General features: G+C 37.8%; 2 protein-coding genes and 1 long non-coding RNA gene across 7 annotated transcripts in view; 2 read left to right on the top strand and 1 right to left on the bottom strand.

Annotated features, from left to right (window-relative positions):
- LOC124158470 overlaps positions 1-12,749 on the top strand; it is a 33,613-nt gene extending 20,864 nt beyond the window's left edge. For all 5 annotated transcript variants that reach the window (XM_046533585.1, XM_046533586.1, XM_046533584.1 and 2 more), the window contains 2 exons: positions 694-997; positions 9,639-12,749. In XM_046533585.1, the coding sequence (XP_046389541.1) occupies positions 694-997; positions 9,639-12,347 (3,013 nt within the window). In that variant the 3' untranslated portion in view covers positions 12,348-12,749. The remainder of the gene's footprint in view (positions 1-693; positions 998-9,638) is intronic.
- LOC124158474 lies at positions 8,022-9,632 on the bottom strand. The gene is made up of 3 exons (XR_006864804.1): positions 8,794-9,632; positions 8,472-8,700; positions 8,022-8,354 (listed from the first exon to the last, which is right to left on the bottom strand). It is a non-coding gene; the product is annotated as an uncharacterized LOC124158474 (long non-coding RNA).
- Positions 12,750-12,948: 199 nt separating the features above from the next.
- The window catches only part of LOC124158472 (protein FAM117B-like), a 37,476-nt gene continuing 35,988 nt past the window's right edge, over positions 12,949-14,436 (top strand). The window contains exons 1-2 of the mRNA XM_046533592.1: positions 12,949-13,345; positions 14,074-14,294. Coding sequence (XP_046389548.1) covers positions 13,045-13,345; positions 14,074-14,294 — 522 coding nt within the window. The 5' untranslated portion in view covers positions 12,949-13,044. The remainder of the gene's footprint in view (positions 13,346-14,073; positions 14,295-14,436) is intronic.

Below are 14,436 nucleotides of genomic sequence, written 5' to 3'. Positions count from 1 at the left end.
TTGTATGTGGAAGTGAATGGGCTTCCAGTCCCAGGGAGGGGAGGAGGAAAAGAGGGGAGGTTGAAATTATGGGAGGGAGTGGGCATCTGGTGGATAGTTAGCAGTTTAGCGTGAGTGGATGCATTCATTTGGGTGCAAGAGATATGTGAGGAAACTTGCGAGCAGAGTCAGTGTAGGCGCTTGGCACAAATAGTATGGCTGGAGTGGATTTTAGTACTGATTTATTCTTGTCCAAATGGTTTGAAAGGTGTTAATGTTCTTTGTTGCTAGGTTTGGGGTATGACATTTGTTGTACCTTGGATATGTGCAGTGTTTGAATGGTAAGGAAATTGAAGCTGAAGAATGATGCTTGTACTATTGCGGGTGATGTTTTCAGTTAAATTCTCCTGCAAATGTCTTCAGGCCCCATATATTTCTAGAATCTCTTGGTGAAAAGGAATAATCTGTGGGCAGTCTAGTTGAAGATGCGTCTATAACACAGTTTAGTGTAGGTATTTGCCTATATAAGATGATTGAAACTGGAATTATGCATAGCACAGAGCTTCTAGAGGCACTTGATCTTGCACCTTTGTCTTCCTTATCTATACTAAGGTGTAGTGAATGCTGGAGATATTGATAACTGTCATTTTATTGTGCTAATGGTCGCTAGCATTATGAAAATGGTTTTAATCGATATATATGTTTAATTTACAGTGAACTCTTTGGAACCAGGCGGTCTACGAGGAGTGGTGTCAACATACATCGTGCTTGGTCCATTGATAATTCTCTTTCAATCTGGAAACCAGATGACAAGGATGATATGCAGGATACCAATGAGAAGAAGGATGAATGTGAAAAGGATGATGTTCCTAGAAGAATGCTAGTTCCTAATGGCCATCATAACAACATTCAGAAAAATCTAGACAATCATTTTATGCAATCTCCTAAAAGATCTCGTCTCAGATTATCTGTGGATGAGAGAGTGACCAAATACGGTAGAAAGGATCAAAATGTTGAGGTAATTATTTTTATTTAAACTTTCATAGAGTCAGAGATTTTATTAGTTAATTTGGCTGATGTTGTGCTATTATTTCCCTGAAAATTATTTTTAAGTTGAATTTCAACTTTCTTTCGCTTCCATTCTTCTTTAAGTTGCTCAGTTGTTATCACAAAGTATGACAAATGCTTCTGAGGTGGTGGTTGAGTAGAAATTAGGTATAAAATGGATAGATAGATGATATTTATCCATTCCACTTGACCAATTATAATGTCAAACCTCTGAAAAATGATCTATTTAAAATGTGTATCTAATGGTTTTATTCAAAATTTAATTCTTCCTAATCAAAATCATTTTAATTCCTAGGTGTAATGTAAACTTAGCTAAATTAACTCCACATTCTCTTCATAGACTTCAGGTTTTGTATTAAAATTAATCTTTATGGAGGGAATCTTAAAAGGTCCACTAAGCAATTAATAACTTGAATGATGTAATGATGAAGCCTTGATCAAACAATTTTGGAAACTCCTCTTCATTCATACATGGGTTATTGACATTCATTTATAGAAGTACTGATAGAATATTAGTAGTACTTATCTGGAACAGTGCTAATTGGAGCATCATATCAAATGATGGTTTAATATATAAGAGTTAATGCGGAATTGAGAGAGTTAAAGGACTACAGGAGGAGTGTTAAACTGCAGTGGGGTCTCAAAATGTTAGCATCTATAATCTGGAACAGTGCTACTTGGATCATCATTGTTGTGTGTGGGTGTGATAGAAAATGACGGATAGACATTTATGATTGAAAAAAGATATAATATTTTGAGCTCATTGTATTAGCTGGCCAAACCAGTAAAAGGCATGCTTTGGTTATGCATTTTATGGTACAGCAGACTCCCAATTATCCTGCTGCAGTTTATCAGTGTTTGCGGATTGTCCGTGTACGAGTTCAAACTCCTTCGATGTTTTCCACGATCTTATAAAAATTCGAGTTGGACTTGAAAGCGCAAGGATAAATGCATTTTAATGCAAGGCTACACCTCCCTTACTATTTCTACTTGGATAGTCTTCATAAAAAGGAATTATTTTATTTATCTGCTGATGAGGAATATTTCAAGGTTTCTAGGACATCTGATTGGGCATTGCAGACCACGGTCTGTGGCAGGGGAAAAATCTTGATTAATTTTAGAAGATTTTTCTGTTGTTAACCTATCATAAGTTAAGAAAAAATGTTATCTATCATTTAATGTATATTTCATATCATAAATGCGTAATTAGTGCCGTAGCCTCGCACGCGGTTGAATATGGCCCACGGGAACCAGAGATTTTGTTGCACTCGGGCATGTTTATGCTGTGATTGGTCCAGCTCAAACTAGAGAAGAAGGGAATAGTTGAAGCGAAGGCAGTGGGGGTAGTGGAAGTAGAAAATTCGAGGAATCGTGCGAGATGGAGTGGAATTGATTCATAATGAAACAATGACTTGCAATTTTCCACAATAATAAATTTACTTCGACTCGAGTTTCGATGTTACTACATCATTTTCAAGGTACAACTGAGAGAGGAGAAATGGTTTGGAAAGTCCTCAAGGAGGTGGCTGGAATGGGTAGAAGTGGAAAGCGTGGGGGGGGGGGGGAGGAGGGGAGAGTGGAAAAAACAGGAGGAGGTAAAAAGGTTGGAAATTAAAGGGTTTTTTTCCAGGGTTAACAAAATTTGGGCATAGAGACGAAAGCATTTAAGTACACGTGGCGGTCTTCTTATCTTCGGGTGTTGTTTCCGAGGGCCATCGGTGAATGGTGTGGAAGGGGGAAGACGTCTTCTGTGCCTGTAGGCTGATTAGTAGGGCCCTCGAGGACGCGTTCTTCTGAGGGTGGGTAGGTGGGGTAGGTAATGTTCACGTTTAAGTTCTTTTTGTGTACTGTGCCCGAGAGCGTCAATTATGGTTCTTTATTCAGTTTACACACAACATTATATAATAAGCTTCATTCCTATGGAGTCATGGTGACCCACTCATTACCGCTCGTAAATTGGACGTATAGTTAGTCCCCTTCCTACGCACATTCAATTTACGAATTTTAAGAGATACGAGCATTCAAAATTTTCAAATATCGAATTTTGCTCCTTTCGATATCCCGATACTATGCAGTGTGGCGTAGAGGAACTCTCACTGTGGGCACAATCTGAATAAAGTATCCTTGAATCCGTTGTGAATTTAGGAACTTTTCGGTGTTGCGCCCGTTCTTCGTCACCACGGGGAGCTATTCGTGAGTTAGCATATAATTGTAATGCAGTGTTGCATTCTGCAGGGTAACCGTACTCCTCGATTCCTTGCATACAGTTCGGCCAGTGAGAGTTGTCCGATGACGGCACAAAAGGAAATTCAAGTGAATTTGGATATATTATCGATACCTTTGGAATTGCAATGGGTTCTCCAAATATTAAATTTTGCCCATTGAAGTATATTAATGTATAGCAATTCAATTGAGAAATACTTTTTATTGGCCATTGCCTTTAAACAAAAGTATGCAATTCAATCTCCCATTCCGACTCAAGGGTTCTCCTGGACAATTCTGTGGAGCATTAACGTTCTTCATGGTCCACAGCATTGTCTTCTTTCACTGAAAGATCATCTGGTAATGTTGTCACTTCATGTGGGACCACCAGAGGATAAGAAATGTCAGGATTTGATGTCATCCGTAGTCTATACAAAAAGTCTTAGCTTGTGGCTTGCCTAAACACTAATCTGGTTTGATTTTCATGATATCTTCTGATTTATACAGTTAAAGATGGTTAATCCGGCATGCTTGGGGGCAGACACATTCCGTATTAATGATGTTTCCAGTAAATAGAACCATAAGTGATAAGAAATTGTGAATATTAACTCTTAAATTTAATATAAGTAGTTGCAGCTTATAAGTGTGGAGAAAGAGTGTATTTTGGCAAAACTGCTTAACAACTTGGCATTAACTTCGTAAACAATTTTGAACCAGTCTTACGACCAACTTGAGATTTTAACCCTTTCACTGCTGTGGACGTACCTAGTACGTCCGCACGGCAGACTGCTGTGGACGTACTTTTTCTTCCTTATTGTTTTCATTGCACTCCTGCTAATCATGCAATCAAGTACGTCTTTGAACCGTGTTTCTGCGATGAAAAATAACGGTTTTGTTAACTTCGCTAAAATGGCCATTTTTCCGGTTGTCCGCAGCCACGTTTCTAGAAAAGTTAACAAAATCGTTATTTTTCATCGTAGAAACACGGTAAAAAGACATGCTTGATTGGCAGGATTGCGATGAAAACAATCATTTTTTGATGATTGGATTGAGTGATTGATTTTCAAATTGCAGTCAGAGTGGTCCCTTTTCGGGAGGTAGGCCCCCCTGGGGCTGGTCGGGTCGAAGAGACGGTCCTGCGTGGGTGAGCTCGTCAAGGATAGGGCCGCGGATTAGCGACCCTTCGGAGGGTGTACCACACCCATCCTGGAAGTACCTGCTCCATGGGCCCAGGAAACGCATTTTAACATTTTTGCCGCATGTGAGGAGAAGGTTTTCGGATATTGAACAGCAGCGAAAGGGTTAATGCAGGGTGGCCTTTCTCTCCTTGGAACTGGTTATCTGAATCCCAAGTTTCAAGCACAGACTATTATGCTATTATGAAGGACTAATAATGTTTTGAGAATGTCTATTTGTGAAAAGAGATTGACATATTTGTTATAAAAACTCCTGATAGGTTCTGGTGCTTGAAGCAACTGGGTATTTCACTTGTGGATTTTCAAAAAAAGATAAAATTCTGATTAGCAAAGATTGCTTTGACCTGGGAAAGCTGCATCTGAAGGAGTGTGTTTTAAACAAAATGTTTTGAACTGCTGCAAAATGAGTGCTCGTTGGTAGAAGACATTGAATTCCTCTTAATGACAGTTGGATCTTGGTGAATGAAAAAGTAGGCAATCATATGTCCAGGAGGAAAGTAAACAATGTTCATTCGTGCACCGCACATTTTTTATATAACTGCTTGTCTTCTTGAATAGATTCTAAGTCATTTTGGGTGTGCGGCGCGCACAATGTAAAATTCACCCTCTTCCATTCCTCTCCTATGCCCAGAAAGTAAGAGGATTAGACATCGCATTTTGGCATTCTGTTGAGTGAAATCACCACATCTCTGTATCCCAAATCACAAAATGAAATATTTTGCTGAAGAAAATGGAAAATTAGTTTACTAGCTCTTGCAGGATTAGCGTGAAGGCAGCCAGGCTCTGAGATGGCAATTAAACTGCTTAGGTAACCGTGATTTAGGAAATGCGACTAGAAAAAATTTTTTTTTTTTTCAAACTCGGGAAAACCTGTTATTTAGGTCATTCCGTTATTTAGATTTCTGTATTATCGATCTTTCACTGTATTTGCGAAGGCACCTTTGGTAAGCTGTTCAATTGGTAGAAAGGCTTGCTTTATGATTCTTGCTGCATTTGTTCCAACTTTGTAATAATAATATTATGGATAAAGTTATTCAACCAGTTTAACTTTGTTAATGCAATACTTTGAGGAAAAGGCATTTATTTTATGTCACTTGGTTTCAGCTCTTAACATTATTGGGAAGCAGGTTATGAGAAACTGCTTACCTCATATTTTGTTCCTTAACATTAAAATGACTGCGCATGACCTAAGAAAAACTACAGAGGTACAAAAAGGTGAAAATGGTGGTTGAACATTCTGTGTTCGAGTGTTATGTATGCATTTTGTCATCGTCCTGGCTGGAGGGTTTGCATTAGAGTGTAATTGGTGCTTATTAAGGTTTTTCCATTGTTTACCTTACTGCATTTTTCATTGATATCCCTTTGACTGTTTTACCTCTGGTTTCAAGTCAGGGAAATTTCAAAAAATTTTAACTGGAAATCAAGGAAATGGAGAATAGGTATTAGTCGTGGGACTGACTGTCATTTGGTCTTTCTGCTTTCACCCAGGATATACCCTCTATTTTGGACCTGATTTCTACCCCATTTAGTCTTTCTAAAAGTTGGACTGCATTTTTGGGGAAGTTCGTAAACTGTCCTGCATTGATGTTTTGAGCCATTTCAGAAGTCACCTCATTGTGGTTATGACAGGAGTAACTCCTATCTGTGCCATTGTATTCATGCTTGGATTCTCCTTTTTGTATTGGCCACTTGGCATGTCCTGATTGTAATATATTTCAATTCAATAGTCAATCTATTTTTTACTCTTTGGTGTTATTTTGCCAAGAGGTGGCCTCCCCAGGGAAATAAGGAAATTCCTGTCAGGGGGATGAAAAATATGTGTGGAACAGTCATATTTTTGCTGTGAAAGTCAAATGGTGCAATTGCCTAATATTAATTTTAGAAGAAATATGTAGCTATGAAAAGTTTAGCGGATAGAAAAGAGAATTAAAGAGCTGCATCAAACCAATCATTGGATTGTTGACTAATGGTAATGATTATTTTATCTTTATTATTTGAACTTGACTGCATGCTAATTACATTTTTCACAATTTTCAGTGGTAAAACAATTTTATATCCAACGAATTGTCCAGTCTCATTTATAATGAACTAGCTGATCTGGCAAACTTCGTACCGCCTTATAATCAATTAGCAATTAAGTTACACCATTTTAAAATCAAGTGGGGCTGTAATGATTTTTATTATTTTGGACTTATTATAATAAATTAAGAAAGAATTCGACGAAACTACAAACATAATCACTACAATGGCTTTTTGGATATTTTCTTTTATCATCAATTATATATTATCATCAATAATTAATCATTTACATTACTTTAATCAATATACATTATTATCAATTATAATCAATAAACATACAGGTAGACCGGGGCACATATATGCGGATTTATTTCAATGAGTTTTTTAATTTTTGTGACTTGGCTTAGGAAATTTTAGACATCTTGGTTTTATGAAGCAGTTAATAAAGTCTAAATTTTATTCATTCAGTTGTTGGTCTATTTTCATTTGTCACTGTGAAAAATATTTATAGGTCCAAGTCCAATACCCCTTTCTTGGGGAAAGTTTATGCAACGCTAGACCAATGCTTGACTAATGCTCAATATCTTGTGAAAATAGCCCCAAGAGATCAGCATTAATATGTCATGATCTGTGGTGCACTAGTTAGGAAAACTCAGTTTGGAAAAGTGCACTGCATAAACGTGCCTGATGTGTCAACAGGGCCAGGTCTACCGTGCACATTTGTCCTGTATTCTTTCTGATACAGCAGTTTTTGTTTTGTTATCAGGTGGAAGAACAAATAAAGCGGATGGTTTACCAAAACTTGAACATGCAACATGTATGAGAAAAACATGGCATTTCTAGATTCGGGGCGCAAACACTCACCTTTTGATTTGATAATTGCCATTGCAACACAACTTGGAAATTGAATTCATTTTAACTCAAAGGGCATATTGGTTGGGATCATGGGAATCCTCAAAACGAGAACTTCCTCATCTTTGAATTTTCCTTTGAGTACAGTCACGTGAATCACATTGATCATCTGTTTTTTTAATCAATAAATGCATTCCATTAAACTCTGTTAGTTCGTTAAGGTTTCGAAGCATCATGAACACCGTAGCTACCTTCTGTTGTAAATTGTCCCGTGGTACGCCATGCACATCCAAGGACTTGAAAAATTCAGATGGATAGATGGTGACTTTGTCTTTGTTTGTTACACAGTCAATAGATTTTAATTAATGCAGGGTACTAACTATTTGATCCTGATTTACCAACTTTCAGTCATCCACATCTTCGTTCGTAGCCGCCAAAAATTGCTCGCTCAGTCAACCATTTGTGATTTTTGTGGTTATGAGTCATGTTCGTGAACATATTGTTGATTAGTTCATCTTTTGATGCTATGAAATTGCAAAACTTGCGAGGCATTGAATTCAATCCGCTCGATTCGTCAACGGGTACACAGCCATTACTGTTAGGCAAACAATTGCTTGAAGATTTGTTTGCACTCACGGTAGATGCGTGTTTGTTGACAGCTCAATTTGAGCTGGGCTTAGCTTGAATTAAATGATTTTAATATTATTTTCATATTTTAAATGTTTTTACTATTGAAATGTTATAAATGTACTTAAGAAGCTAAGTTATTACATTGGTTAAAACAAATCATCCAGTTTTGACCTACTTGATAGCTTTTGCAGTGATTACCAACTCCTAAAAACATACCCCTAAGATCAAGAGTTATTTTTCTGTGAACTTTTACTATTTTTGTATATTTATTCTGTTATCCGGGGCTGAGACGAATCCAAGAAACCAAATATCATTCGAATTGGTTCATCCTTTCTTATAAATGGTGTAACTAACATGATTTTTGACTGTTTTATATATGTACATATATTGATGGTATCAGTGACCTTCCTGCAAATTTAAACTCATTAAATAATTAATCTTATGTGTGCAAGCATTTTCAATGGGGTGTCATGGGACTGGTTCTGTAACACAATTGGTAAAATTCTTTTCATACAGTTAGTTTACCTCATTATATTTTATTGCTGATCACTGTTTATCACTATATTATTGTTAGCAGCACTGAATCATATTTTCACTTCTGAAATGATTAAATATTCCATAAAATGCATGCATAATATGAAGCTGGCAGAAAGGTTAGGCAAGAAGCTGGATTGTAGACATTGAGAATAAAATGTTCATATCTCTTCCTTTGCATGCATCTTTGCTTACTGGTTGAAAATTTAAAGATGATAACCTAAATGTGGAAAACATATTTTAGCTGGAAAGAGTTTTTTTCAATTACTAACTACATATTAGGATAAGTATAAAAGTAGTAAAATATTATTACCTTTCTAATGTTGGCACTATAATATTCATATCTCATCAAGTAATAAATGGTGTGATTTGACAACATGACCTTTGGCTTGCTCAGGAATTGCTTATTCTAGTTTTTGATATTGCGACCATTTACCACATGAAACATTGGTGTGTACACCAGAGATAACTTAAATTTCTTTCTAATAGGTATTTCACAGCTTCTTGATATTTCCATGGTAACTGCAAAATGCATAGCATAAAATGTTTGCATAGCTATTGATAGGTGATTGAGCTCTATGGTCTTTGGGTAAAAGACTCTCAACCTAATCTCCTAGGGTTCATCTCAAAGTATTGCAGATTCCTCTTGAAACACCTTGTATTTATGAAATGAATTGTGAATTCCCGTTGGCAATTATAAGGCAATATGTTTAGCTGGGAGTTTTGGTTTGACACAATATTAGAAAGCAATGATTCAGTGCTGGGGCAGAATTGGTCGAAGATATATGCCAGTATGTCAAATGCAAGTTGTCCAGCTACATGCATTATCTATTTAGGCATGTTTGTCTAAACTTATCTTATTAAACACACAAATGATGTGTATTCTCGCAGAGATGATATTGATCAGGCACATGATTTTTTCATTGAGGATATCAGAACTTGATGGTATTATGATGAGATGGGATCAGCAGATTGCCTTAGGTTCCTTCTTTAATTATATGAATGTTATTGATAGGATTTTCATTTCTCCTCTCTTAATGAGGAGACTTTTGGGGATATCATTTTTTACTTGTTTTGGGATTACGTTAAGAGTAAACTGGGGTACATTTTTATTAAAGTGATTTTAATGTGCTTGTGTGTGTTTCTTCATGATTACAGGTGGTCTGCAATGGTTTTCCTGAGAGTCTGTCTCTTTCCCCAGTATTAAAACCTACCATCAAGGCAGAACCAGATTCAAGTGTTAGGAAGACCACGCCCAATGCGAAAGAGTCTTTAAGTGGCCAGCAGACCAAGGACACTGGCCACCACCTAAGGTCCCGTCTTGTCCCTACATCTGAGGATAATGCCAATCCCCTTGAACTTCAGCCCCGTAATCGACGGTGTCGAAGTCAAGCTGAAGAGAATTTAGACTTGGGTGATGTGCTGTTGAATTCCGCAAATAAGGATTCATCTGAAAATATGAGGAGCAGTGGGAGATTGTGTTTAGATAGTGGCTGCCAATTGGCATCATCACCACTAGTAGGGAACAGTAAAGTTGGGGTGGTAGTCAGGCGTAAGCGCCTATCTGTTGAGGAAAGGCTTTTGGAAGACAATAAAGGTCAATATGGTAAGGAACTCATTCCTGCAAAGCTACGGTCCAGCGGTTACTTCACTGTTAAAAAAGAAACTCAAGATGAGAGTGCTTCAGCTTCTTCGGCACCCATGCCAGTTGTGGATACCTCAGAAAATAAGAATGATCCTGGTTGTAATGGAACAGTGCCTGAAACAGAAAATGTTGTTAAACCAAAAAGAACAAAGAGGACAGAGCTTAGTCTGCTTAGTGTTGAAGCAGAGAGTTTCATGTTTGGTGAGACAGCATCAAGGGATGCAGAAAATTGTGTGCCTAGTGGGGTGGTTAAGTCTGAGCGTCTGGGACCTGTTGTAGAATTAAGGGATTTCAGACTTGTAAATAAGGGTTCTAAGGGCGAGGCATTTAATCAAAATTTTAAGACTGGCATTGCCAAAGAGAGGAAAGATCTAGGAATGCTGACCGATGTCAGATTTAAGTGTGAAACACCACATTGTGATGGTAGTTCTTTGGCTTGCGATGATAATGATGGAGGTAACCATTCTGACGATTGTATACATAGGAGAAAGAGACGAACTCATGCTGAAGTTTTTATGAATGACAATCTTGATTATTATAAGTTTGAAATTTCAGATCAACGCTTACCGTGTGGGGAAGCAGGGGATGGTGGGGAAGGTGAAGTCGGGCAAGGTCTTTCTGACCTACCTTTTGTTGAGGGTGTTAAGGGGAAAGAAGGCAATTCGCCTGTAATACAGGGTGAAAATTGTGAAAGTAATTCTGTGAAAGATTCAGAGGAAATATGTAAGACTGTAGCTGCTGATGAGGTCAAGAGCGTCAAGTTCTCATTTGAGAGTATCCCGTTCAGTGAGCCCTGGTATCAAACCTATCAGCGACAAGATGAGGGTGAGGAAATTCACTTTACGTCATTTAGTGAATCGTCTCCCTTAGCACCATTTTTACTACCATCTGATTCTCATGTTGACATAATGGGAAAATTTGGGCTGAAAAGATCAGGCTATCAGAGGAAAAGAACTGCAGGTGGAAAAAATGCCCGGAAATCACCCAGGTGCCATGCTTCTACTCTAGCCATCATGTCAAGTCTGATGGCCAAGAGAAGGAAGGATGGCAAATTACTGAAAACCCCCACTCCTGAGAAAGCTCTTGTAGTTCAAGTACCTGTTCCTCCTAGTTCAGATTTTAAATCAGAGTCTGATAAGGATTTGCGGGACATAGCCAAGAAAATTGAGGTAATGCTTGATGTAGAATGGAAGGATGATGACCAGACTGAGGAGTCTTCACCTGCCGATCTTCAGCCTGAAAAACCTGTTACAGTTCAATTGGATGATGTGGAGTTAGAATTGAAGCATTTAATTGGGGAGGAGGAGTTGATTAATTATGCAGTGAATGATGCAGTACCTGATGTAGTTTCTCTCCTTGATAGTTTTCCAGATTGTGAATGTGTAGATATATCTGAAGAAGAAAAGAGTGCTATAAATGAGGCTTATGAAAGGGGTATACAAGAAATGAGTGAAAAAAGTGTATCAGCAGTAGTTACAAAAGTTAAGGGTTCTCCAGGAAGGCCCCGTAAACAGCGTATAATCGAAGAGGTGGAAGAAAACAAAGACAATTTAGATTGCGATTCTGCATCTGAATCAGTGTCAACCTGTGGCACTGTATCTGAGGTTGGCAGTCATAGTTGTGTAATATCTAGAAAGAAAAAGAGGAGGAATAGGACAGGGTGGCCACGGCAAATACCTAAAAAGAGGAAAGTGGAATTTACCGTTGCTGGTGAGGTAGCATCAGGAAGTGAGCAGACTTCAGATCCCCCACTTCTATATGTTCCCGTTACACCAAGACGCCGTGGAAGGCCACGGAAATATCCTCCTAAGGAGAGTCAAACTCCTCCTTCTAAGGTTGAAAGCAATCCTTCTAGCGCAAGTGATGACAAGGATCTGCATAAAGTTATTAAGAAATCTACTAGGCAATCGAGTAAAGATTTAGTGTTACCTTGTGCATCTGGCAGTGAAAAAATAAGTGAAGGACCAGCTCCTAAAGAAAGTTGCAAGGTAATGGTGGCTGAAAACATTAAATCAAACAGTTCCCCTAATTATTCTTTTAAAAGTGAATGTGCTAGTAATAACAGACTTACAATGTCAAGCCCTGAGGGTGGGATGAAGAAGTTTTCACCATTGGGAAGACGTTCCAAGTTATTGAATGCAAATAGAAGGGAATCTCCGCGTAAGGTAAAACCTCAACCTGGTACTAAATGGGATGTGTGGTCAATACGTAAGAGAAAATGATAATTTGTTGTTACATTCATCTTGGTTCCTTTATTTTATTGCAACCATTGACAATATTTAAATAATTCCAAAGTAAGGGTGCCTGTATAAATATTTTAAAGTGTATTTCCAAAGTTCGTCCATGTTCATTTATTATTTACTATTTGTTTGTATTTAAATTTTCATCCTTTTATCTATTGTAAGGATATTCCTTGTAATGATAACTGGCTTGTGTTCCTGATCAGATTTGTTATATTTTTACACTGTATAATAATAAATGAGTCTGACTTTTGTACAAAGTTAATTTCCAAATACTGCCACAGGAATACAAGTGTACCATCCAGTATACTAGACACATTTCTATGTATCTAGTTTGCAACTAGCCTTAAATTAAAAATAATAAATGAAATATTTGTACTTTTACTTGAGTTTTATTTGCTAATGATTACCATCACATTTCGAAAACCTCTAATGCCTGGAATGGAGTTAATTATCATTGGTTAACGGGAACAAATGCTTCGATTAAATGAATCCATTATGTGATTTGCATCGAGATTGTTGAGTAACCAATGAATGAAGGTATGTGTGGTCACGTGACCCGGCGAAAGACAGCCGAAGATCGCAAGTGACAGGACGTGAAATTGTCCTCGGAGTAGAGTAGTTGCGCAGGAGGGGCAGCACAAGTGGTGAACGTCAATGGATGTTTGGTTGTGTTTGAATGTGTCAAATTAACAACATATCATTATCTTGCGTAAATTGTAGTAAGAATTTCTATCATCTACATGACAAAATGTCCGGTCAGGCAGCGCAGCGGGTTAGAAAATCATCACCGTGTTCGTCAAAGCAAGGCCCATTGAGAGCTACACTGCCCATGTCTTCGTTAATGAGACAAGGAAGCAATTTAAGAAAAAGTAAAAGTAACAGCCCCACGCTGTCGCCAACTTCATCATGGAAAACTCGAATTTCACCAGATTCGGTATTATCTGGTCAAAGAAGTCCCGGATCATTGAGTTACAGAGGTAGGTTGGCCTTTCCTCGTACTATTTTTTTCGCCGTGAATGAGAAATATTCACTTTTTGGTAGAGTTTTCGTGTTAGGATGTTCCTAACTTATTTGTTTTTGCCTATGTATTCTTATTTACTAAGAATTTCCTATTTCTATTCGTAGCACGAAAAGGTACAGAGGTATACAATGCGAGGGGATCTAATGTCACAAAATGTATTTTATGCCAAGCTACGTAATTGTAAATGTTGAAACTTCGCAAAGAGAATAATGCAATTGAATGGTGACGGTTTTGTTGTGGCTTTTTCCGCATAAAACCTTTTAGGTGAGAAAGCGATTTTCGGCCTATGTGATCATGGCTCTCATTCGTATTTTGTTGTTTTGGTGAGCATTGTGGAAGAGGTAGGATGATTAATTATAGAAATTCAATTTTCTGCTTATTATTTCAAGTGAAATTTGTACTTTGTTGCAATCATATTCCTAAACGCGTGGATATCTCGACACTTTGAGCCTAGGGTCGCGGCAATGGTGACGATGCTAAGTGAAGTTCGTCTGCTGTAGATTATGTTTTTCGTCTGTGGCTAAACACTGACACACATTTTAAGATTTTCTGCTTGCACTGCGGAAAATACATTTCTATCACTTCAATTTGGTGATGCTGGTGTTTGTCAATAAGTTATGGATTCGCGTAGAGTTTGCTTCTTGTATTAAAATGAATTTAGGACGATTTCTGATTTTGTTACAGGAAAATCGAAAACCTTGAACAGTCGTACAGGAAATGGATACAATAGTGGAAGCAGCAGCGGTGGGGGGTCAAGTTGTGTGGGTGTGATTTCGGCAGGAGGAAGCACTGGTTGTATAATCAGGAGAACAGCCTCTCTTGATACCATTTACCTTAAAGGACAATGGCCCAGAGATAGTTTCTACATGTATTGTGGCCATTTACTTGTTGATAAAGCTACGCAGGTATTTGAAATTTTGACATTTTGACTTAATAAGCTCATGAAATCTGGTATCTTTAGTGAAAGGTAGTTTAGTTTGGTGAAACTGTGCTTTTATTGTGAGTGTCACATGTATGACAGATGACTCTTTCCTAGCTCGAACTCTG

Source organism: Ischnura elegans, chromosome 5 (assembly GCF_921293095.1).
Source record: "Ischnura elegans chromosome 5, ioIscEleg1.1, whole genome shotgun sequence".
NCBI lineage: Eukaryota > Metazoa > Arthropoda > Insecta > Odonata > Coenagrionidae > Ischnura > Ischnura elegans.
This window is presented reverse-complemented; position numbering and strand designations above follow the sequence as displayed.